Source organism: Salvelinus sp. IW2-2015, linkage group LG26 (assembly GCF_002910315.2).
Source record: "Salvelinus sp. IW2-2015 linkage group LG26, ASM291031v2, whole genome shotgun sequence".
In the NCBI taxonomy this organism is placed as follows: Eukaryota; Metazoa; Chordata; class Actinopteri; order Salmoniformes; family Salmonidae; genus Salvelinus; species Salvelinus sp. IW2-2015.
In genome coordinates this window covers 37,280,808-37,304,700 of record NC_036866.1, presented here as the reverse complement: position 1 = coordinate 37,304,700, position 23,893 = coordinate 37,280,808, and the positions used below count along the sequence as shown (strand labels likewise).

The 23,893-nt window shown below is 41.5% G+C and overlaps 1 protein-coding gene across 2 annotated transcripts; it reads left to right on the top strand.

The window, feature by feature from the left end:
• Window positions 1-2,068: 2,068 nt before the first annotated feature.
• Window positions 2,069-23,818, top strand: cracr2aa (calcium release activated channel regulator 2Aa). 2 transcript variants are annotated; one of them, XM_070435280.1, is made up of 18 exons: window positions 2,069-2,142; window positions 6,356-6,778; window positions 10,696-10,807; window positions 11,024-11,225; window positions 12,441-12,587; window positions 13,507-13,597; window positions 13,711-13,806; window positions 14,922-15,109; window positions 15,219-15,290; window positions 15,564-15,612; window positions 15,751-15,839; window positions 16,274-16,628; window positions 18,842-18,971; window positions 19,961-20,042; window positions 20,366-20,480; window positions 20,906-21,007; window positions 21,500-21,576; window positions 22,136-23,818. In XM_070435280.1, exons 2-18 carry the CDS (start codon window positions 6,563-6,565, stop codon window positions 22,221-22,223), a joined length of 2,211 nt encoding a protein of 736 aa, XP_070291381.1. In that variant the 5' UTR covers window positions 2,069-2,142; window positions 6,356-6,562; the 3' UTR covers window positions 22,224-23,818. The 2 variants fall into 2 exon arrangements, with proteins under 2 accessions (XP_070291381.1, XP_023827135.1); XM_023971367.2 differs by lacking the exon at window positions 2,069-2,142 and adding an exon at window positions 2,436-2,639.
• Window positions 23,819-23,893: the final 75 nt, after the last annotated feature.

Below are 23,893 nucleotides of genomic sequence, written 5' to 3'. Positions count from 1 at the left end.
CCTGAAGTGGAGACCCCACCGTCACAAGACTAATCCATGCAGCATGTATTGGATTATATCTGTGAAACAGCCACATATAAAACAGCACTTTTGGCAAGTTGATGAACATTCACATTTTAAATAACGATCAAGCGTCAAAAGTTCAAATGTAATCAAAAGTTGTTTATGGATACATGCCAGTGTTACTGTAAATTAAATGAGTTATTTTGTCAGAGTATATACAGTTGCCAAGCCTGGCTAATTGCCTGCAAGTAATACTGCTACTGAATGCCAAGTTTGACCTATTTAGACATTTCTATAGATACAGTTTCATAGCCATCATGAACCATGGAACCATTATCTACTCTGATTTATTGGTCTTTGATTCTCTCAAAGACAAATTCATTCTCACTAAAGGCTATGAAAGACTTGGTCCAGTTAACTTAAGAGGGTATAATTCTGTTTTGATGATAATATGTTCTTCCACATTAAAAACTAATGCAGTTTCCAGATGCTCGGCACAAACCTCAGTTTTCCAAAAACAATGCCTTGAATCAAAGATGCATAACATCTCGGTTTCCTATTCACAAAGGCCTTTACCATACTGTTCTGTACTTAATTCTCGAAAGCTATAGTGTACATACATTAGAGCTTTCGGGCTGTATGGTACTGTACATGCTCCTCTAATGCCCTCATCTGAACATTGCCGGCATTACAACTCATACCTCTGATCTGCTGAGTACAGTCACCACACAAATACTGTACCATTCTGTAAAAAATAACAAAAATACATTGAGTGTGACATTACAACCCACCTTGTTCATTATGAGTATCTTAGTTAGCTATTCTGTCATGTTCTCACTACTAGACCAAATGTCTATACAATGATTAAGTTCCATCAATTTGAGGTGTTGTTTCATTTGGCACAACTTGTCAGCATCTTAATATAAGCATCAGCATCCCATATGGAGCATCATTGCAAGCCAAGAGGACATAAGCTTTTGTCGATTGGACAAAATCCAGGAAACTCTTTCCAAGAATGTTCTGGTTATTGAATGTTTTCCTTATTTTGAGATGGAGTAGGCCTAAATGTCTATACAACAACTTATTGTTTTATTCATCAACATAGTGACCATTTTATTTATAACGCTTGTCTCGTCTGAGGAGAAGAGTAAGTGAACATAAATTATTGCCCATGTCAATAAGCATTTCAAAGGTATCTATGGCTTTGAAGAGGAAAACTGTCAGGGTTGTCATAGCGCTCTGTAAATTAATCAGCCTCTGTAATTAGTTGCCAGCTGTGAATGGGATTCAGCTGCAAATTTGAGGCATACAGATCATAGAGGTCATGGTCTGATTATGATGTCATTAATTTCTTCTTCTTCTTCTACTCTGGATAGTGCACACTGCGTTATGATTTGAGAAAGTCCAGCTGCTGCACGGGATTTGTTCGGGACCAGGGATGGGCAGCTCCAGTCCTTAGGGTCTTCACTGGTGTCTCACTTTTCCCCAGCCCTGGCTAACACACCAGACTCTAATAATCAACTAATCATGAATAATCAACTAATCATGATCTTCTGTTTAGAATGCAATTAGTTTAATCACCTGTTTTGCTAGTGATGTGGGAAAAGAGTGACATTCCTGTTCTAGACAGATAATCCCACCTAAAAAAACAGGTAGTCAAATATGGCACTTATAAAGTTTACTATAGGGCAATCCATGGTAAGAGAGTGACATTGAGACTCAGATTTTCACTTTAAAATGTGTCAAACAAAAACCAATGATTGCAAAGTTAAAGGCCCAGTGCAGTCAACAACAACAACAAAAAAAAAAAAATATATATATATATATATATATATATATATTACACTATGAGGTTGGAATAATACTGAAATTGTGAAAATTATAATAAAGAGCTGTTTGAAACGACCACCTGAAAATTGAGCCTGTTTTGGTGTGATGGAGTTTTGGCAAGCCTGGTGAATTAGAATAGACCAATAAGAAAGAGAGTTCTAAACCACTCTGCCAATTACAGCTAGTTTTCAGTTTTCCTCTCCCAAACAGTCCTAGCAAAATTCTTGCTTGATAAATTTCTCTTTGCTAAGAAGCTTTTTTTTTTTTTGTTTCTTTTTGACCATTTTAATTTAAAACAGTCACAGTAAGGTATGTAATTGTTACCCAGAAATTATTTGATATTGAGATTTAAAAAATGGCTTTATTGGACATATAAACAAACCCTACTTTCCACTGAAAAGTTTACAACACATATACTTGAATAACAGTGCAGATGCATTTTGGTAACAGAATGATGGCACGAACACTCACTGTTACTAAACTTTGCATCTGCATTGTTCTTCAAGTAAAGTTTTTGTACAAATGTTCAGTGAAAATTGTTAAAAGTAGTCCTTGTGCATAGATGTGGTTCGTTTAACTGCAATTATTGATTTTAGTTTGAAATAACATTTCAAAGTAAAGAATCTGAGTCTGTCACACTGTTGCCATGGAGTTGCCCTATATCTACAGACGCGAATCGACATTGAGTCCCTCCCCGCAGGCAGGTCTGTGAAATTCCTCCAGTTATGTTAACAGAGGAAATACAGCTTGTTGAAGTTGTGACAGATACACGTTTGACTGTCTTTAGTGCCTTCCAATAACACATGGTAATGTATTACTTTACTTTCGCTTACTATTTTAGAAAGTAGCCTACTTTAGCTAGCTAGTTGGACTGGACAACTATCTGCAGTGACGGGTGAACCAGAATCTGGGTTTACGGGAGACGTTCTCCTCATAGATTCTGGTTCAAGTGGCGGGTAACGTTAACAGTTTGAGAAGGGTCACTCTTTGTTAACTTTGTCGACAACTCTCATTTCTATTTTACCTTAGTACTAAATATGTTATTTTTGGCTGAAGTGACAAGAATGCTTTTTATTTTAGAAACATGTCGCTACACCCGCGATAACATCTGATAAATATGTGTATGCGACCAATACAATTAGATTTATTGTTGGTGCTTTCAAGACAACTGATAACTTCAACAACAAAAAAGTCAAATTTATTACGTCAGTGATCTTTAGTTCGGAAAGTCGTTACTAGAAAGATGCCAGAGTTTCCCGACTTGGAATTCCCGAGTTGGATGACCGTTCAAAATATTTTTCAGTCGGAGCTCGTTTTTCCGACATCCCAGTTGTCTTTAATGCACTGAAGTCGAGATTTCCGAGTTCCCAGTTGTTCTAAAAGTAGTGGTGTTGGTGATTTTTTTTCTCCGTGTTGTGAACTGGAAGTTTCACATGCCGTGGGGTCTAGGCCTAATCATTAGTCCGAACAAATTTCTATTGGACAAATTCAGCTAGGTCCCTTTACGTTTTGCAACAAAATCGGCGTAATGAAAACGCTTCTGGTTTGATGACCTGTTAATAAGAGGTCAAATAATTAAACTTAATATTCATTGATTTTGGCATCTCTGTCTCAAAAGGTTAGTCTACATCTTTAGAAAATGCAGATCAGAACCACATTTTTCATCCAGTCATTACTTTTATGATAACCTGCAACACTGATTTGCCATTGCATCACAATATTACATTGCAGACCTGTTAGACAATTGCACTACACCATGTTGGAATTGTATAATTTTTCACTATCCATGATGGTTAAACTGAGAAGTGGCCTCAACCAGGAAGTGACTTTCAATTGTCAGTTATCTGACTGGGTAAACTTGAAAAACCTATGACCAGGTCGGATGTGCTGAAACCACTGACTGACACATGGCCTGATAGGCAGGCCAGCGTTTGTTTGTACACTCCCAAGAACAAAGATTAGATCACATAACAAAACAGGAAGCAGTTTAGTTACCACACATTGATCTAGTTACTTATGTCATAGTGAGAAGTAATTGTCAAATGACAGTATACCCATTCCGTTGATGTATGAATTGGGGTGATAGGAGGTGGAATAATGCTCCGTTACCGCATATTTACACATTTATCCTGTTTCCACAATCCAGTAATTGTCTTACAAAAAAGTTTGCTTTGTGACTTTGTCTCTTGCGAAGGTTGGTTGGCTCCCTCTTGCGATTTTGTTGCACCTCAACATCCAAGCACTTGCTGATTAGGCTTAACCTAGTGAAATGGTCAAAAGGGGTTGGAGACCATTCATTCAGGTACTCTTCAATAACTTTACCTGTGGTCATAAGCTCCAGTATGACTTTGACCTGCTGGTGGACCAGCACACCCAGGAGAAGTTATATTTTTTTAGGGCAAATGGCTCTTGTCATAGTTCAAACAAAGGAAGTAGAGTAGTGAGACTGGCAGCACAGAGTCTGAGTGCTTCAGAGACAGCCCAGTAAGAGTTCTGCTCCGGAGATGAGTCACTTTCATAGGCAGCCTATTTGTAGGCAACCACCATTTTCTGTTGAACTTAGTGCATTGTTGTTGTTGTTTTTACATTAATGAATGTCTGACTTTACACAGTTGTTGCTTCCTATATTGATTTAGTGTTGTCTATTTTAGTATCTCGCTTAATCAAATAATGTCATACATTGAAGGCCCTATGTTGCCTCCCTGAATTACTTCTGGTTTGATGCAGCAACTTGGAAGATAAGTTAGCTAACTGTATGCAAAGTAGTACAGCAGATTATTTTCCTAAATTGACCATTGAAACAAGCCAATAGCATATAGCAACATTTAGCTTAGACTGTTTGAAATTCAATTGTTATGGAAACTGCACAAGGCATATGCTACTCTGTTCTACTTCTCTCATTAGCCTACATTGTAGGTCATAGACTCCTAGCTAAGACGCACGGCCTCTTATTCTATTCAACAGAGGGTGTTGTCATTCATTGCATTGTAAATAGCCTATGTGTTTGAGTTGGTGACGTGTCATCATGCCATGTGGATTGTTAGGAGACCACTACATAAGATCTCAAGTCTTCAACCTTCGTGTCAAATATTGTCTGATCCCTGTGGGTCGAGATGCATCCAGGATGATGAGATTCTCGGTCGAGATCATAAACCGAGTAGGTCTATTCATGATAGTCGTGTTGTCACGCGATTAAAAATTATAGGATTACTGGTCCTGTGCAAAAGAAAAGTGTCAACTTCAGAGCTTTTAGAGTGCAATGCACAATAAAAAGTATTTCATATTCTATATTTAATAGTGTTCAGAATCTCCTGGTTCGGCTTTCAGGGTTTAGTCTACAAGGTTTTCTCTTACTTTGGAGTGAGCAGATTTGTCAACAAAATAACCGTCCAAAAATGTTGATGCGGAGCATCAAACATTAAGCTAGTTGGAGCATGAGGAGGAATAGGGAGCACATGTATTCCAGCTGCAGACAGTCTGAAGTGTGTGTATATCTGAATTGGCGTTCATGTGTGGTTGTGCGCTGTCTGTTCTCTGCCTGCCCTGCAGTGACTCAGCCTGCAGCCTACAAGAGCGGGACAGCCCCTTTAAGGCAGTCTTCCATACCAGTGCACACAGGAGCCCATATAGACCTAACCGCCGTGTGGCTTTACCAGTCAATATTTCCATGCACGGCCCTTCCAGACAGGCCAAAGTACTCCTCCGCCTCTCAACTTGTCGCCGATCATCAATCCATTCACTCGTACGTGCTGTGGTCACAATGTGTGCCGTACCAAGAGAACAGTAGTACTGTGGTCTTTTGTGGACGCACAACACACAGTCAACCTTGTTGGATTGAGAGTTCAACAGTCTCCTATGTTGATGCATTGCATAATACTGTGCTGTAAGAATTGTAGGATTCTGTACCATTTGAGGCTTTTTCCCCTGTGGACTGGATGTAAAGAGACTCAAGCCTCTTTACCTTGAGAAACCAGTAAGAATTGGCCCAGCCTAGTGCTAGCATAATTGTTTCCTTTGAACTACTCTGATAGAGAACATGCTACTTCACACTGATAGGGGGAGGGAACTAAGTTCGAACTTGGCACTTCTGCCATCTGCTCTGTGAATTTACTTCATGGGTTTTTCGAAGATGGACCTAATATCTAGTTACACACTCGGTGCTCCTCTTTTGTCCCAGTAGTCCGCCTAAATTGGGGCTGTTTGTGTAAACTGTTTATGGTCACTTCTCTTTAGCACCATTCTTTGTTGATGCGTTCAAAGTAGGTTATCTTTCTCCTTGTGAGCTATGAGTTTTGCATCGCTCCTTCTAGGCTTGTTGTACTGTGTGTTTTTTTAAAGTTGGCTGCGTTATTAGACTACAAGTCATTATATTGTAATAAGACCTAGGTTATGTTATCACCCCAAAATGAACAACATAAAATGCTATGTGAAGAAACACCATAGTCTGACATGTCACACTCCATCATTCAGAGAGAGGGTTATTTTGAAGGGATCCATTTTACCTTTTCTCTCTCTCGCTCAGAGCCTGGGCTTCATCGACTAATTAAAGAGGCGGTTGCTAAGAGATGACAAGCGGTGACATCGCTGCTGAGAGCCTCTGTGCTGCAGCCTGAACCTGCGTCTCTACTCTGGGTCTCTTTTCTCAACCCCTGTCTATACCTGACTACACCTGACCCATGTGAAGGAGTAGGGGGAGAGGGAGCGAGAGGAGCCACACCACACACACGCCATGGCAGCTTTCACCAGTACCCCCAAAGTGAGATCCAGGAGTGCTCCTCGGCACAGAGACTGGGACCAGAGCCCGGCCGAGTGTGACTGGAAGGACTGTGAGGCTGGAGGCGGTGAGAGATCTACAGGACACAGCACCATGCTGGAGAAGACCCAGGACTTCTTCCAGATCTGTGACATCGAGGACAAAGGCTTCATCACCCACCGGGACATGCAGGTGAGATCAAACCGTCCCATGGGAGTTATTGACGTTTTTAGGCTACACCAGCATTATGCATGTTCCCATCCTTAGTACTGTGTATATATTAGTTACCTAGTCATGTATACCCTCGATGTTACTTTTGTCATTATTTCAGAGTAACACATTTCAAATGGCTGACTTTTGATATTGATTGACAGTGCAAGTTGGTGTAGTTGTTTTTTGAACTGTGTTTTGATCCTTCAGAGCAAGAATCAATCATGAGTTGTGGTGGGTTTGTTGGAGTTGCATTCTGGACCATTTGAGGCTTTTCCCCCTGTGGACTGGATGCTTAATTCAGAATAATAATTAATCTTTCCTGTTAGGTTCTTTACCCTGAGAAACCAGTAAGAATTGGCCCAGCCTAGTGCTAGCATAATTGTTTCCTTTGAACTACTCTGATAGAGAATACATGATACTCTGTGGATTACTCTGTGGATGTATCCTAACTTATGCACCAGATCCCATAGCTCATTGTTGTAATTTAGGCTTTTGTCAGGGCATCTGAATGACTGCTGTTGACAATAGCATACAGTGCCTTCGGAAAGTATTCAGACCCCTTGACCTTTTTCCAAATTTTGTTCTGTTACAGCCTTATCCTAAAATGTTTTTTTTTTTTTTTTCTATCCTCAGCAATCTACACACAATACCCCATAATGACAAAGCGAAGACAGGTTTTAGAAATGTTAGCAAATTCATAAAAATATATTTTTTTACAGAAATAGCTTATTTACATAAGTATTCAGACCTTTTGCTATGAAATTCGAAATTGAGCTCAGGTGCATCCTGTTTCCATTGATCATCCTTGAGATGTTCCTACAGCTTGATTGGAGTCCACCTGTGGTAAATTCAATTGATTGGACATGATTTGGAAAGGCACACTGTCTCTATAAGGTCCCACAGTTGACAGTGCATGTCACAGCAAAAACCAAGTCATGAGGTTGAAGGAATTGTCCGTAGAGCTCACAGAGTTGATTGTGTCGAGGCACAGTTTTTGGGAAGGATACCAACACATTTCTGCAGCATTGACGGTCCCCAAGAATACAGTGCTCTCCATCATTCTTAAATGGAAGAAGTTTGGAAGCCCCACTCTCTTCCTAGAGCTGGCCGCCTGGCCAAATCTGGGTAGAAGGGCCTTGGTCAGGGAGGTGACCAGGAACCCAATGGTCACTCTGACAGAGCTCCAGAGTCCCTCTGTGGTGATGGGAGAACCTTCTAGAAGGACAACAATCTCTGCAGCACTCCACAAATCAGGCCTTTTTGGTAGAGTGGCGAGACTGAACCCAATCCTCAGTAAAAGGTGCATGACAGCCCGCTTGGAGTTTTCCAAAAGGCACCTAAAGAATCTCAAACCATGAGAAACAAGATTCTCTGGTCTGATGAAACCAAGATTGAACTCTTTGGCCTGAATGCCAAGCGTCACGTCTGGAGGAAACCTGGCACCATCCTTACGGTGGTGGCAGCATCATGCTGTGGGGATGTTTTTCAGTGGCAGGGACTGGGAGACATGCTCGAGGGAAAGATGAACGGAGCAAAGTACAGAGATCCTTGAAAACCTGCTCCAGAGCTCTCAGGACCTCAGACTGGGGCGAAGGTTCACCTTCCAACATAACAACGACCGTAAGCACACAGCCAAGACAATGCAGGAGTGGCTTAGGGACAAGTCTCTGAATGTCCTTGAGTGGCCCAGCCAGAGCTTGGACTTGACCACAATTAAACATCTCTGGAGAGACCTGAAAATAGCTGTGCAGTGACACTCCCCATCCAACCTGACAGAGCTTGAGTGTATCTGCAGAGAAGAATGCAAGAAACTCCCCAAATACAGGTGTGCCAAGCTTGTAGCGTCATACCCAAGAAGACTCGAGGCTGTAATCGCTGCCAAAGGTGATTCAACAAAGTACTGAGTAAAGGGTCTGAATACTATATACTATATATTTTTTAAATGATAAATTACCAAAAATGTCAACCTGTTTTTGCTTTATTAATATGGGGTATTGTATGTAGATTGATACATTATAGCCTTATTCTAATATTGATTTATAACAAAATGTGGAAAAAGGGAAGGAGTCTGAATATTTTCCGAAGGCACTGTACATTAGGCTAAATAATGCCAAACCTAACAACTGCAACAAATCCTCCGTAGACCCTTTGTTAGATTTGGAGACAACAATCTGGTCATTTCACAAGGCTGCATGTGGAGGACAGGGGCTGCGTTTGCTCCATAGAATTAAATGGGACACGTTTATGTCTCTGTGGCGTGCTCATTAGAGATGATTCTGAGGACGTAGCCTGTATCTATCTTATTCAGGAGAGCATGTGAAAGAGTGACAGGAACCCACAACACATACGGGCAGCGAAGAGCCACACAGAGCCGTGCTTTGTCATACAGCAACTTCATTTGCGTGACTGTGCAAATCCAAACGCTTCTTACATATTCATCGATGGGCAGAGTATTCCTTTGATCGAGCACTTGTGAGCCCACGCCGTGACGAGAGTCTCAATAGAATAGATCCCTTTGATCCAATGTTTATGGAAATATACAAAAAGATTCCCTATACCCGCTCCCCGTGTTCATTTATGAGTTGTGAAAGTAATGAAATCAGCCCCCCAAAATGTTTTGTAATAACGTCAGTGCATAACTGTGTGCACTCCTGTATAATACATTACAATTGTCTGCGTGAATGTGTTATGCAACTGAAATGCATTTCTGCTGGTCTATCCTTATACGACCCGACTGGAAATGTATTTCTGCTGGTCTATCCTTATACGACCCGACTGGAAATGTATTTCTGCTGGTCTATCCTTATACGACCCGACTGGAAATGTATTTCTCTGCCATATGCAAGTTGGATTTAGATTTAGTCGGGTATTTACTATGCCTGATTAGGCTTACCTTGTTTATCCATAAGGGCAAAGTGGATAAAGTAATTTGGCAAAGTTATGAACACATCAATTTTTATTTACATTTTTTTACATTTCATGAATGTTTTCTAGCGACTGCCAGCATTACCCTGTATGTGCGCGTGTCGTTTTCTGCTGATTGCACAAACAGCCTTACAATGTTTCTCACACCGTGACCAAGAGGGTGGCAGTGGTGTCTCCGGCTGTGATCTGTCTGCTGACATAAGGGATGTGTTCAGCCCAGATAAGAGAGTTTAACAAGGAGTTCCTACCACAAATTTCACAAGTGGTTTCGGTGTAAACATAGACATGCCCAGCTCACAGAGGTGAGGCGGAGCTTTGGCTTTTCTGCATCGTTGTGGTCTTTACTGCTTATTTTCAGGGTTTCAGAGTCTGTTTGCTTTCACACACTGCTTGGCCTAGGCGTGTAAATGGCGGTTTGGGCGTATGTTGACTGACTGTTTTTGACTTTGGGCAGAAATGTTCATTTTTATAATGTTTTGAGTTCAATCTGAACGGATGAATGTCTCAAGTTTATTAATATAAACGTTTTATGGAGCAGCCTGTCCTAGTTGTTAACGGTTCCTTTTTGTCATGAACTTGCGTTACGTCAGTTGTGTGAATGCAAATGATACACCATCCTACACTTTATGAACAGGAAGAACATCTGCTCTCCTGTATTTGGGTAGATGACCGTCTCTTCTGATGATACTGTTGAATGTGTTCCCAGGTGTTTGTGCTTGGCTGGCAGCTGTTGTACTGTATTGTTGGCACAGGAGGCTTCTGAGGGATAATGGCTCGTAATAATGTCTGGAACTGCGTGAAACGCATGGAAGCCGTGTGTTTTTTGAGTTTGATACAATTCCATTTATTCCGTTACTATGAGCATGTTCTCCCCCAATTACGGTGTCTCTTTAACGTAAAGACTCTTGAGTCCTTCAGGTCCCCAGTTGTGTCCATGGCACCTGATTTGTGTTTTGTGTCCTGCTCCGCAGAGGCTCCATGGACAGCTGCCCCTCAGTGCAGAGGAGCTGGAGAATGTCTTCGACACCCTGGATTCTGACGGCAACGGATACCTCACCCTGCAGGAGTTCTCCTCAGGGTTCAGTACGTTGACTATGTCCTCTTCTCACTTTCTACTGTCCTATGCATGTTGTTTTGAAAAAGTGATGTAGTTTGATTTGATGCATCTTCCCTTTCCACATAATAACATGAACTGTGCTAGTGCAAGCAGATTATGCAGCTCTGAGTAGGTATAGATATATAGAAAGAGAGGGAGTAAAGGGTATTATAAATCATCTCCTGGACTCTCTATTTCTCCAGGTGAGTTCCTGTTTGGCCGAAGGATCTCTGTAACAGAAGGGATGGGAGAGGCTAGCCACATTGCCAAGGAAGCCAACCAGGGCCCCCCAGACTCCCTTTACCAGACCCAGTGGGAGGAGAGGCTGATGGGCAGCGAGGACGAGGAAGAGAGGCACTTCTGCATGCTCATGGAGAGCTTGGGCGCCAGCAATGTCTTTGAGGAGTGAGTGTTTGTTTTTGTCTGTGACGTCCATACTATGTGAATCTTTGTCCCAACCCTCAATAATGCCCTCAAATGACCAGTCTTTTCCTTTAGAAGGATTAGATTGATTAAAGTCAGCTGTGCCAAACAAAAAGCGCTAAGTTGCCGCTCCATAGTAGTGCTAGCCATTCTGTTTCAATCTGCTTGCTTTGATATTTCTCAAATTCTATAAGCTTAACAAACAAGCATAAAGTCTACAGACATGTTTAAGTAGAAAACAGATGAAATACCTGAGGTCACTGTCGTCTACCCAAAAAACCTCACATAGGAAAAGTTAGTCTAAGTTGAGTTGGGTTATTTAACCTTGAACAAATCATTATAGTCACTGACATTCATGTCTGTGGATGTATTCCAGACATTGGTGGGTGCTGGTACCAGTGCTTTTGGCCTTTTGAACTCCAGGCATTCAGAGGAGAGAAACGAGAGAGCCGGGCCTCATTTAATGCATGACTAGACTCACCTTCAGCAAACAAATGTGGCTCAATAATAGTAAACGGTAGTAGGTGAGGATGTCAACTTGATAAGTACATCCTATTGACTGTCTGCAAACCTGGGTTAGAACCAGAATGGAATGCTGACAATTTACATCAGATCAATTTGCTTCAACCTCCGGTGTGTTTTCCTGAAGTTGACACGGCATGTAACTCTACTGTGAGGATTAGAAAGTTTCCATATTTGTTTAGGAGTCTTCCAGAGGCCTGCTAGTCTTATCAATCAGTCCAAATTTCAATGAACAGAGATCCATCAAACATGCATTGCATGAGATGATTTTCTCAGATGATTTTCTCAATTGGTCTTTCCACATATGGCCCTGCCAAAAAATGACAAATGTATTCCAGTCGTTATCTGAACACTGACGTGAAGACCATGGCACAGACAAAGATTGCGTTTAAACTGTTGTATCAAAATAGCACTATTTTCAACTAACAGGAAATGGGATTTTCTAGGCTAAGATCATCTTGACCAAATGTCAATTTTGCATAAATATGTCAGCACGGCTGCAGGCAGCCCACAGCTACCCACTGCCTGCCTGCCTACATTGTTCACATTGCCTAAAAGTATAATTCGACTTAAAAGTACTTTTTTTTTTTCCCACACCAAGAAGTACCTCAGTACAGACTGTATTCCAGGTCTTGTCATTCAGACTTATCTTTGTTCTGACCCCCTTCCCATCAGCCCTGGTGAGGTGCGTAGTCTGTGGGCCCAGCTGAGAAGAGATGAGCCGCATCTCCTGTCCAACTTTGAGGAGTTCCTGGCCAGYGTCACCTTCCAGATCAAAGAGGCCAACCAGGAGAAGAGGGAGATGGAGAGCGCCCTTAAAAGGTAGAAATATCGCCATTCATCAGGTATTGGTAGAATTTGGGCAATTAGTAGCTCACTGTAGCTTGGTCCCAGATCTGTTTGTGCTGTCTTGCCAACTCCAAAAGTCATTGGCTAGACAACACAAACAGATCTGGGACCAGGCTAGCTCAATGTTCCTTTACAGATAACCTCTGCCCTAGTAACGAAGGGCAAAGTAGCTTACTGTATGTGCTTGCTACAATATGAATGTCATTTAAACCTTTTTTGCATTAGTGCATCTATAGAATGATCGTCCCCAGTTATCTGTGTTTTTTCCCTTAAAATGTTTTACTAAAAGTATAGCTTTTTCTGACTGACAGATTTGTAGTCCTTAGTTAAGCCTGCTAAATTCCACACGTTAAGAGCTAGTGCTGCCTTGGGAGGGGAGAAAGTGTTAAAGTTTTACAGTGTGGGAGAAACAAACTTTTACTCCACCGTTGGGATGTGGCTAACCTCCCAGCTACAAAGCAATATTAAGTGCTTGTGAATGTGCTCCCAAATCTCCCACTTTCTCCAAATTGTGACGGACAATGTTCATGGCAATTTTACGCAAAGGAGTACTACTTGACAATCTCTACCTACTTGTTTATCATGTCATGTTTCAACTGAGCACAGCTTAGCTTTTGTACCATAGTGGTGCATTATCACACAGTTTCCCATAGCTGAAAAGCAACCCTGAAACTGTTATTTGTTGCTGTGCCTGTTCAGAATGCGTCGTGCTAGCTTACAGTTGACCTACTGTATGATTTGAAATGGCAGACTGAAATCTTAACTAAACATTTGATAACGCTTGAGCGGCCCATTTTTTTAATGTGCTGCCAAAGCTAATGGAAAATGCTTTATTAGCATTAACAAGACCCCCACCCCCCCAAAAATGTAAAATAATTCTACGTCCGAACAGAAAAGCAGCAACACATGACGACGAGATCCAGCGCTTATATGAAGAAATGGAGCAGCAAATCAAAAATGAGAAGGACAGGATCCTCCTGCAGGTAAAGGAAGAGATCTCCCACTGCATACGCCTTGTTGGTAACCTCAGTTTTCGGGAAGATCCTCTTGCTCTCTCGTTCTCCCTCGCGCTCTCTCTCTCTCTCTCCCCCTGCAGGACTCTGAACGCTTCCTGTCTAGGAGCCAGGACTTAGAGCATCAGCTCTCCAGTAAGGAGCGGGAGCTGGAGCAGATCTTCCAGAAACAGAGGCGGGTGAGTCAGGACACGAATGATGAGTCCTTGATGATCACAGGCATCACACTGATGGGTAGATTTGCACTGTACAGAACTTATTATTTTTGATCAAATCTAATTTTGGTGACCGAATTGTCACCAGTTATTATTAGACTCTAAGAGCTGTTGCTGAGTGTCTGTCTGCAGCATATTCTTTAATGGAAACTAAGAGATGATCATGTCTAACCGTGACACACTCACAAACAGAACTCCACTGAAGCTTTTAAGACTAATTTGTCCATTGGAAATTAGTCTCATTTTTAAAAAATTTGGGAGGTGGAGATTAGCTTTAATATTGCAGATTGTGGCTTCCATCAATGTAATTGTCTGCATCATTTCCAAAATGTATTATTTTCCCCTACCTCCCCTAACTGGAGTAAACTAATGGGCAACAATTAGTCTTACCAGTACTTCTTCATTTGCTCTACAAAGGGGAATAAGGCATTAGTTCCTACTGTACCCAAGGCACCAAGGCTTTCTCTCAGAGGTACCCGAGTGCCTCTAATTATTATGTCTGTAATTCACATTCCATGTTCCTCTCTGCCGACCATGGAAATAGAATGGCAGAACATTGACTTTAATGGGAATGTCTGTTCTAGAGATTATATTTCTATGCTGCCAACACAGTCTCTGTAAAGGAGGCATCCAGACCTTATGCTGGCTAGCCTCATCATATATTGTTTTAGATCCCCTGTTGGAGCACTTTGGCTTATATATGTAGAACAGTGATAGTAGTGTTTGAGGCTACAGTCAGACAGCAGCCTTATGTGTGTCCTCACACAGCTCCTGGATTTAATGGGTGTGTGTGGGTCAGACCAGGCCGGAAGATATCGCTCGTTTCATATTTTCCATTCATCAATGCACGGTGTATTGTAGCAATCACACAATAGACACTGATTGCTAAGGACGATCAGACTATGATTGTTACTGCATAGTAGTGTCTGGGAAATTGTGTTTTTAAAGCTGTATATGATCAGATGAAAGTGCATTTCGTATGGCGTCTGCTTTTGGCCGTAGTGTTTTTGTATGTTGTCCCCTCTGCCCGTCTCCTCTGTGTGACCGTGGCCCCTCTCCCGTGTGTCCCCCTCCCCCAGTTGGAGTGTCAGTGTCGGGAGCTGCACAGCGAGCAGCACGTGACCAAGGTGGAGAATGTGAAGCTGAAGCAGACCAATGAGGATCTGGCCCAAGAGCTGGAGCACACCAGTCAGGAGCTGACCCTGGCACAGGAGCAGCTGGGCCTCCTGCAGGAGCAGTCGTCACGCCTGCACAAGGAGAGGGAGAGGTAAGTCTGCTTGTTTGTGGCTGGTTGGCTAGCTGACTGTCTGGGATCCTGATTGGGTCTCCTTGTGAGTCCACAGTACACAAATATGTGGATTTGTTTTCCAACACAGGGAAATGTACCAGGTCACAGAGGGATTGCAGAGAGAGCGAGCAAGCCTGCTGAAACAACTTGACCTGCTGAGGTAAGAGTGGAGACGGACAGACACACACTAGGAGAGAGGGTTATATTATGTCCAGGGGCAATGGGTTATATCAGTCCAGGGGCCACTGTTCTCCAAGTGTACAATAGTGTACAATGTTATTTTCACTACAAACCAAGGCCACGCATCCATCGAGCAGATAGCAAAGCATATAGCATTGACCTCAGGCAAACTCCTCGAAGCGCTTTCTCACTTGTTCTTAGAAAATATTTATATTTTTTGCAATGAACCCATTCCTTGTTATATTGTCTCCAGGGAAATGAACAAACACTTACGAGATGAACGAGATATGTCCTCGTATCAAGTAAGTATTCGCATGCATTTTTCATTGTCCATTTGTGAAATCCCATGTCTGTCTGCTCTGTTTGATAGATCCTATCGTAAAAACATTTTTTATCAAATCTAATTGCAATCAAACTGTAGATTTAAATTTGTTTTGCAGAAACTGAGGAATACTGTTGAAAATCCTGCTTGGAACCCGAGGCCTGGATCAAATACTCTGAATCCCTTTGACAAAAAGGCCTTTAAATGGTACACCGTTTGCTCTGAAATGCTTTTAATACAAATTGAGTGAATACTGTCTGATTCAGTCGTGGAGGCCTTCATTTATACTAATGTTCAATTCACCTACAATACACACGTCAGTATGACTGACTGTAGCTTGAGTAGTTATTCATGGTGAATGATTCATATTTTCTAAGTAGATGGAATTACACAAAGTAGAACAAAGCACATGACACAGAATTCAAATGTAGGACAGAAAGCTGTTCAATAGGGCTGCAGTTGTAACTCTGTGCAGAACATGTCCGTACTGTATTTACATTGTTCTGAATATGCAAATGCTTATATAAATATGCGAGTCAATTCACATTCTACAGCCATACCGTTATGTTCCAAAAAAAAAAGCAATTGTCAGCCAATTCACATTTGTCCCTCCAATTACCATCTCATCCCTGTCTCTCCAGTGAGGAAGAGGTAGGGCTCCCCCACTCTAAGAAGAGCCCGGGGGGAGTGAATGGCTACAGCCTGGAGGATGTGGTAGCCTCCAAACCCCCCCACAGACCCCTACAGAGGATCATCTCCATAGAGGAGGACCACCTACCCCAGCTCTTGCAGGACGACTTCCATGCCCAGCTCTGTGAGTGGAGCGAGGAGGCAGAGGAAGACGGGGAGGAGGAAGAACACATAGAGCTGCAGATGAACTCAATATATCCTCCAAGTTCTCTTCCGACTAGGGAGCAGCAGCCAGCTGACACCAGAGAGTCAGAGACGCCTACATCCCCCAGGGGTCAGCCTGTCGGCAAGGAGACCGTAGTGAACGTAAGACTTGTGTGCTCAGAGACGAGGTTGATTGGTCATAATGTGGACAGGCTTTGTTTTGTCTCTGATCAATAGAGAATGAGAAGGTGTCAGTTGGCCTAGTAACCTTCCCTTTAAAAGAACCTTGCCTTCCTCTTCAGTCCTTCAGGGTTGTTTATAGGTCAGTGTTTTTGTTGGTTCTCCTGACCCGTATAGAGAGGGGTGAATGTACAGCACAATGTGTTCTCAAAGTCCTGTTTCTCTGAGCAGACCTGAGATAGGAGAACAGCGGTCACAGGGTTGGGTTTTTCACTTAGTGACTTGACCCCACAGTTTCCCTGGCAACAGGTTTAGCTATTTGTGTTGAAATAATGTTTCAGGAGGTTTTCATGATTTAATGTCATCTAGGAACTTACTTACTTAGGTGACTTAAATGACTTAGGTGACTTAAATCAGAGGAATATTATCTTGTCCATCCTGCATCAACAGGCATAGACTACAGTGTGAAAAAGATAACGGTGCATTTGGAAAGTATTCAGACCCCTTAACTTTTTCCACATTTTGTTAAGTTACAGCCTTATTCTAAAATTGATTAAATTGTTTCCCCCCCTCAATCTACACACACTACCCCATAATGACAAAGCAAAAACAGGTTTTTAGAAATTTTTGCAAAACTTAAATCACATTTACATAAATATTCAGACCCTTTACTCAGTACTTTGTTGAAGCACAATTAGCAGCGATTACAGCCTAGTCTTCTTGACGCTACAAACTTGGCACAACTGTATTTGGGGAGTTTCTCCCCTTCTCTGCAGATCCTCAAGCTCCCGAAGCCACTGCTGCGTTGTCTTGGTTGTGTGCTTAGGGTCATTGTTCTGTTGGAAGGTTAACCTTTGCCCCAGTCTGAGGTCCTGAGTGCTCTGGAGCAGGTTTTCATCAAGGTTCTCTCTGTACTTTGCTCCGTTCATCTTTCCCTCGATCCTGACTGGTCTCCCAGTCCCTGCCGCTGAAAAACCTTACCACAGCATGATGCTGCCACCATGCTTCACCTTAGGGATGGTGCCAGGCTTCTTCCAGATGTGACGCTTGGCATTCAGACCAAAGAGTTCAATCGTGGTTTCATCAGACCAGAGAATTTAGTTTCTCATGGTCTGAGTCCTTTAGGTACCTTTTGGCAAACTCCAAGTGGGCTGTCATGTGCCTTTTACTGAGGAATGGCTTCCGTCTGGTCACTCTACCATAAAGGCCTGATTGGTGGAGTGCTGCAGAGATGGTTGTGCTTCAGGAAGGTTCTCCCATCTCCACAGAGGAACTCTGGAGCTCTGTCAGTGACCATCGGGTTCTTGGTCACCTCCCTGACCTAGGCCCTTCTCCCCTAATTGCAAAGTTTGGCCGGGTGGCCAGCTCTAGGAAGAGTCTTGGTGGTTCCAAACTTCCATTTAAGAATGTGTTCAATGCTGCAGATGTTTTTTTTATACCCTTCCCCAGATCTGTGCCTCGACACAATCCTGTCTCGGAGCTCTACGGACAATTCCTTCGACCTCATGGCTTTGTTTTTGCTCTGACATGCACTGTCAACTGTGGGACCTTATAGAGACAGGTATGTGCCTTTCCAAATCATGTCCAATCAATTGAATTGACCACAGGTGGACTCCAATCAAGTTGTAGAAACATCTCAAGGATGATCAATGGAAACAGGATCCACCGGAGCTCAATTTTCAGTCTCATAGCAAAGGATCTGAATACTTATGTAAATAAGATGTTTCTGTTTTACATTTTTTTTATACATTTGCTAAAATTTCTAATAACCTGTTTTTGCTTTATCGTTATGGGGTATTGTGTAGATTGAGGAAAAACATGAATTGAATACATTTTAGAATAAGGCTAACGTATATGCCTGAATAATTTACGAATGCACTGTATTTCAAGAACTTTACAACTTGATGATTTTATAGGATAGTAGTTGTGTTGTGGACTTAGATTTAGGGGCTATATGATGTATTCAAAATATGCTAAAATATGTTGCTCAAATATTTGGTGCATCAGCTAGAGCCATGTCATCGTTTTAGTATACCCTCTCCCAGCATATATCGATTTGGATAGCCGCAATCTGAAATATCTTGCTTATTACTTTTGGGAAAGTTAACTTAAGCACAAAAAGGAGTATGGCAACATGTAATGAAACTTATAGAATTACCTCTTCCCTCTGCTTTATCTCTCTGTGTTGTTTCCAGGAGGGTGCAGCGCCACCCCCGGACCGCCTGTTTAAGATCGTGCTGGTAGGGAACTCTAGCGTGGGGAAGACCTCACTCCTCATGAGGTTCTGTGACGACTGCTTCTACCCAGGCACCTCTGCCACCGTGGGTGAGTAGTGGCTGGCCTCTCCAGGGTTCCTTTTCTACAGCAGAGCAGGGTTTTCATTAGGCACCAATGGAACAAAGTGGACAGAAACCCAGGAGGAACTACCTGGACTTAAGAATAAGAATCTCTAGTTTTATGTTGCAAACTGTTTTGATACGGTGTGTCCTAATCAACATGACCCAGGGCAGAGCTGAGCCCACAGACATGTGGCTGGCTGACCTCACCCTCCCTCTCACACCTCACACTGGCTTTACTCATTAAGCTCTTTTAAATACCGATTGCTTACACTGTGGAGGTCCGACTGTTGTGTTGATCTTGCACTACATAGGCAACAGCCTAAGCAGATAAACCATATTGTGGTACTGTTGTATTGACTGACTTGCATTCACACAGACCATAACTGGATACTTCCAATTGGGCTTTCTGTTGTACAGTAGATTGTTACACACCCAAACCTAGTTTGTTCCTTGACTGATTGCGAGCATACTGAATTATTCTGAATCCTAGTACGAACAGCTCCAGAACTCTAATCTCCTCTCTATTAGACCCTGTTTGGAAGCACACAAAAAAAAATTGATTCTGAAAATAGTCATTTTTAGGAGAGTCAGATGGATTTTGGATTGTATGGTCCCTCTAGAACAATGGGCAATATACTCTCATTGATGCAATTGTGATGCAATCATTCACAAAAAAACATGTTTCTCCTTTTCTATTTGAGCACAGGGGACAAATATTGGATGGGAGTAACATTTCAAAAACTCAGAAGGACATATCCTTTTGAAGTTCCTTGTTCTACCAAATTTGCCCGGAAATCAATTGTTGGTTCCTTTCATCATGTTTAACCTTTTCTATCTTGCTACAAACCCAGCACTTCTAAAAAATAATACTGACAGAAAATTACAAGAAAAAACATAATTGGAAGGCAAAATCTAGTAAATTACTTAGGTGACTTAAATCAGAGGAATATTATCTTGTCCATCCTGCATCAACAGGCATAGACTACAGTGTGAAAACGATAACGGTGGACAACAGCAAGGTGGCGCTGCAGATGTGGGATACAGCAGGACAGGAGAGGTGGGAGCTTGACCATATTAAGTGAATTTACACACATTCAACTTTTTACCTCAGCAGCTTTTGTTTTGCTACATGCAGTTATGCTGTATGGCACGTTGCTAATGTCAGTGAAGTGAAATATTACTGCAGTGCTTAAATGTCTTTTTTTCCCTTTTTTTATTTTATATTATTTTCTAATGAGACCATGTTGCACATGACACTTGAAAATAGTATCTAATGAGACAACATTTTTAGTATAAGATCAAATTCCATACTTATTTTGTTGTGCTTGAGGATAATGTACAAATGGGGGAGTTCTCAGTTTTCCTTCTCCACCCCTTCAGGTATCGCAGCATCACCAAGCAGTTCTTCCGCAAAGCTGACGGTGTGGTAGTCATGTATGACATCACTGATGAGCAGAGCTTCACTGCGGTGAGACAGTGGCTGACCAGTGTACAGGTAAGACGAGCCCAGACACTTCACTGCTCACCTCTGAAATAGCAGGCCTACACATACAAGCTCAGAGAAAGGTAGATAATACGGAGAGCCTCCTCCTGCTCAATAGCACATTCAATGTAGGCTTACAGAACATTTTATATACAATATCAGATCAAATGCGCTAATTATTGTAATTCTTACTGGATATTTGTAAAGCGGCATGATACAAGTTACCATTCATTATCGTTACGGATTGTGTGTTATGTACTACTGTTATGCAACATGTAGTGAATATAGATTTGTCCGTGACCTTGCTCAGTGTAACACTGATGTTAAAAACCTGCCACGCTGAATGCTGCCCACCCACTGGGTATCTGAAAGAGACTGCTGAGGTTCTAGCCCTAATGGAGTGCATCAGTGCCCAACATCTCCATCTCTCTTCACAGGAGGGGGCCGGCGAGGATATTCCCATCATGCTGCTGGGAAACAAAACGGACAAGGAGAGCGAGCGGGAGGTTCAGACGAGAGTAGGCGAGAAATTGGCCAAGGTCTGTCTATCAGCAATTCCCTGGGTGTTGTCTTCAACCCGCAGGCTTCTCAGTGCCCACAGCCACAAAGTAGTAGGCCATCTTCTCACTGAATAAGTAAAAGCAACAAATATTATAAAAAAAATTTTACGAGATGTGTGTGTGGGCCTTAAAGGTCTAGGAGTTGTTTTTCGACTTCTATCATCCCTCTATAATTTTGTATATTCCATTTTTTTCCTTCCCATTTGGGTCTGTAGTTTCTACGGTGATAGATAATTGCTAAGGGCCTTAGATCAGTCGAGCTGCTCTTATTTTTCATTTTGCTCCAATGGCCATTAGTCCAGACAATGATTACCTTTAATGTTACTAAACAGGCCTCAGTAGGAGGCTGTGTGGAAGAGGAGAGCGTGATCGACCTACTACAGCCAGTTCCAATCAGAGCACTGTACTGTACATCCCATTGACTGCCCTGTTTTTCATCTGCTAATGACAGTTATCAAATCTCCTTTGCAGGACTGCCAGTTGATTTTCTATGAGTGCAGTGCTTGCTCTGGACAAAACGTTGTAGACTCTCTGGTACATTTGGCAAGGTGAGTTAAGTTAAGCGCTGTGTGGGATTCTGCCCAGCGTTTTAACAGGACATGAGTCTTACTACTTCCACATTTACTATTGTCTTAACACGACTGTTTGTCATTTCGATTTTGGCCATTAGCAAGGCTATACGAAGGGAAAATATGCTTAATACTGTCAGGCCAAAAATGTAATAACTGTTTGCTTGGGCTTCATCCAAGCTAGGCTTTATGTGGTTTGCAGTGAAATCTGACAACTCACTTTAGGCCAAATGTGTCAGTGTGTCTGGAGGTACAAAAAAACTCTTTGTTGATATTAACAAGTACAGGGAAAGAAAGGAAAACAATGACCAATCTTATCATTCCTAAATATACACTTAACACACATAATAAACAACTTTATCCTAGCAGTTAATTCTCCCAACTTCAATAATAGTATCGGAATCTAATATTGTGTAATTTCTTTAGTCAAGTCTATTGCAATGTAGTTTATGTTGGGTTCTCACTCAATAATAAACAATTAACCTACAGTATGTGACGTTGGCTCATTTCTGAGTAAAATCTCTTCTGTGTCCCCTAGAATTCTGAAAGAGCAGGAGGACAGAGAGAAAGAGAAGACGGTCCAACTGGTAAACAGCTCTTCACATAAGAAGAGGTCCTGCTGCTAGCAACAAGAATGCTACTAGCTAGCTTCTATCTTCTCAACACACAAGGTGATGGTGAACTCACCTAATTAAATATACAGTATATTCTGACTAGAGTTCCTTAAGAACTCAAAGATCTACAGCACAATACCTCTCACTGTCACCCAGTCCACCTACTCTCACTGTCACCCAGAACACCTGTTTCTTGAATCTGTTTTTTTTTTTTTTTTAAACACCTCTGAGGGGGGAAAAATAATAATAAAAATGTCTTAGAATTTCACACGATGAAAGGGCCAGGGTAGGTGCTGACACTGCCATACATGGATAATGAAATTTTTTAAAAGACAGTCTTGCACTACAATAATAAAATATTGATTTTCCTAATGACAACTTATTTTTAATAAATTTATTTTCAACTAGCTAAGTCAAAACCAGTAACTATACTACTTTTATATTTAATTCAGTACAGTTTACACTGTCTGAAAAGTGTACTGAAAAAATAAAAGTAAACCTTGTTAATAGTTGGGTTAGGTTTCGTGAAATCTGAATTTCATTCAGGACCAATTTAACATTTTCCAATAGTAGAGAAGGGTTATAACATTTGTCAGATTTGGACTTTATCTCAGATCAATTTGATGAATAGATTAGCTTATCCCTCAAATGTAATAAGGTTTACTGTGTTGTATATGTAATGTTGGGATGATTTACCAGAAGTCAACTACAGATGTGGGATCCTAATTTGACCAGTATTGTCGCAGCAAAATAATCCTGCAGCAACAGGATTTGAACGTTTAGTCCATTAACTTTTCTGCCGATGTAATGTTGCTAGATCGTGATTAGGCTACATGAAAAGTGCAATACTGTTAATATAATGTGTTAGTGTGAGTTTTTAGTGAATCTGTCAATTCTGGGGCACAGAAATTCTCAGCAACAGCAGTGATCAAGTGAAGATCCTACATCTGTATGTGTCTAGAAAGTCTAATTGGCAGCTTCTCCTTTTACACAAATGTTTGTTTTACACTTTGCATTGACAGTGGAAGGTAGTAAAGCTCTGACATACTATACCTCTCTCAAAGCGTTTGCATATAAACCGTCACCACTATTTGGCTTTTTTATGTAATTGGCACAGTGTTATTTCTATGAAGGAGTTTTGTACTGTAGTTGTTTGCTTAGTTTTGCCAAGAGATTTGCCTTCTCTTAGAAGTATTTGTTTGTTTGCGCACTAAAACGTTTCTCCTAATAATTCCATAAAAATGTATATTGTGCCAAGTATCCTTGAACAAATGTTCCATTTTAAATCTAACACATTGCAATGTATGCCATCACTGCACCTGGAAAGATCCTCAGATACGTATGAGACATTGGAGGTATTAGATACGTGCTGTATGTTCTGTGATGTTGAAGGATACTGAGAAATCGTCATTTGGAGCCCTCCGGTATAGAGAGTATTCCTTGTGTATTTGACAGTGTGCCATAGCACCATGACTACTCTAAATGAACCAATTCAGTTGCATTTGCGCCACGCTACTGGGCCTGTGTTCTTGCACAATAATGTATGTGAAAATGTAAATATGAAAAATGTTGTATGGTTTCTCTGAATAATAAACAGATATTGTATATTTCAGTGATCTTTTAAATTAAATAATCTAACCAATTAAAACACCACTTCCTTGAAGTAGGAAAGTGGATGCAAT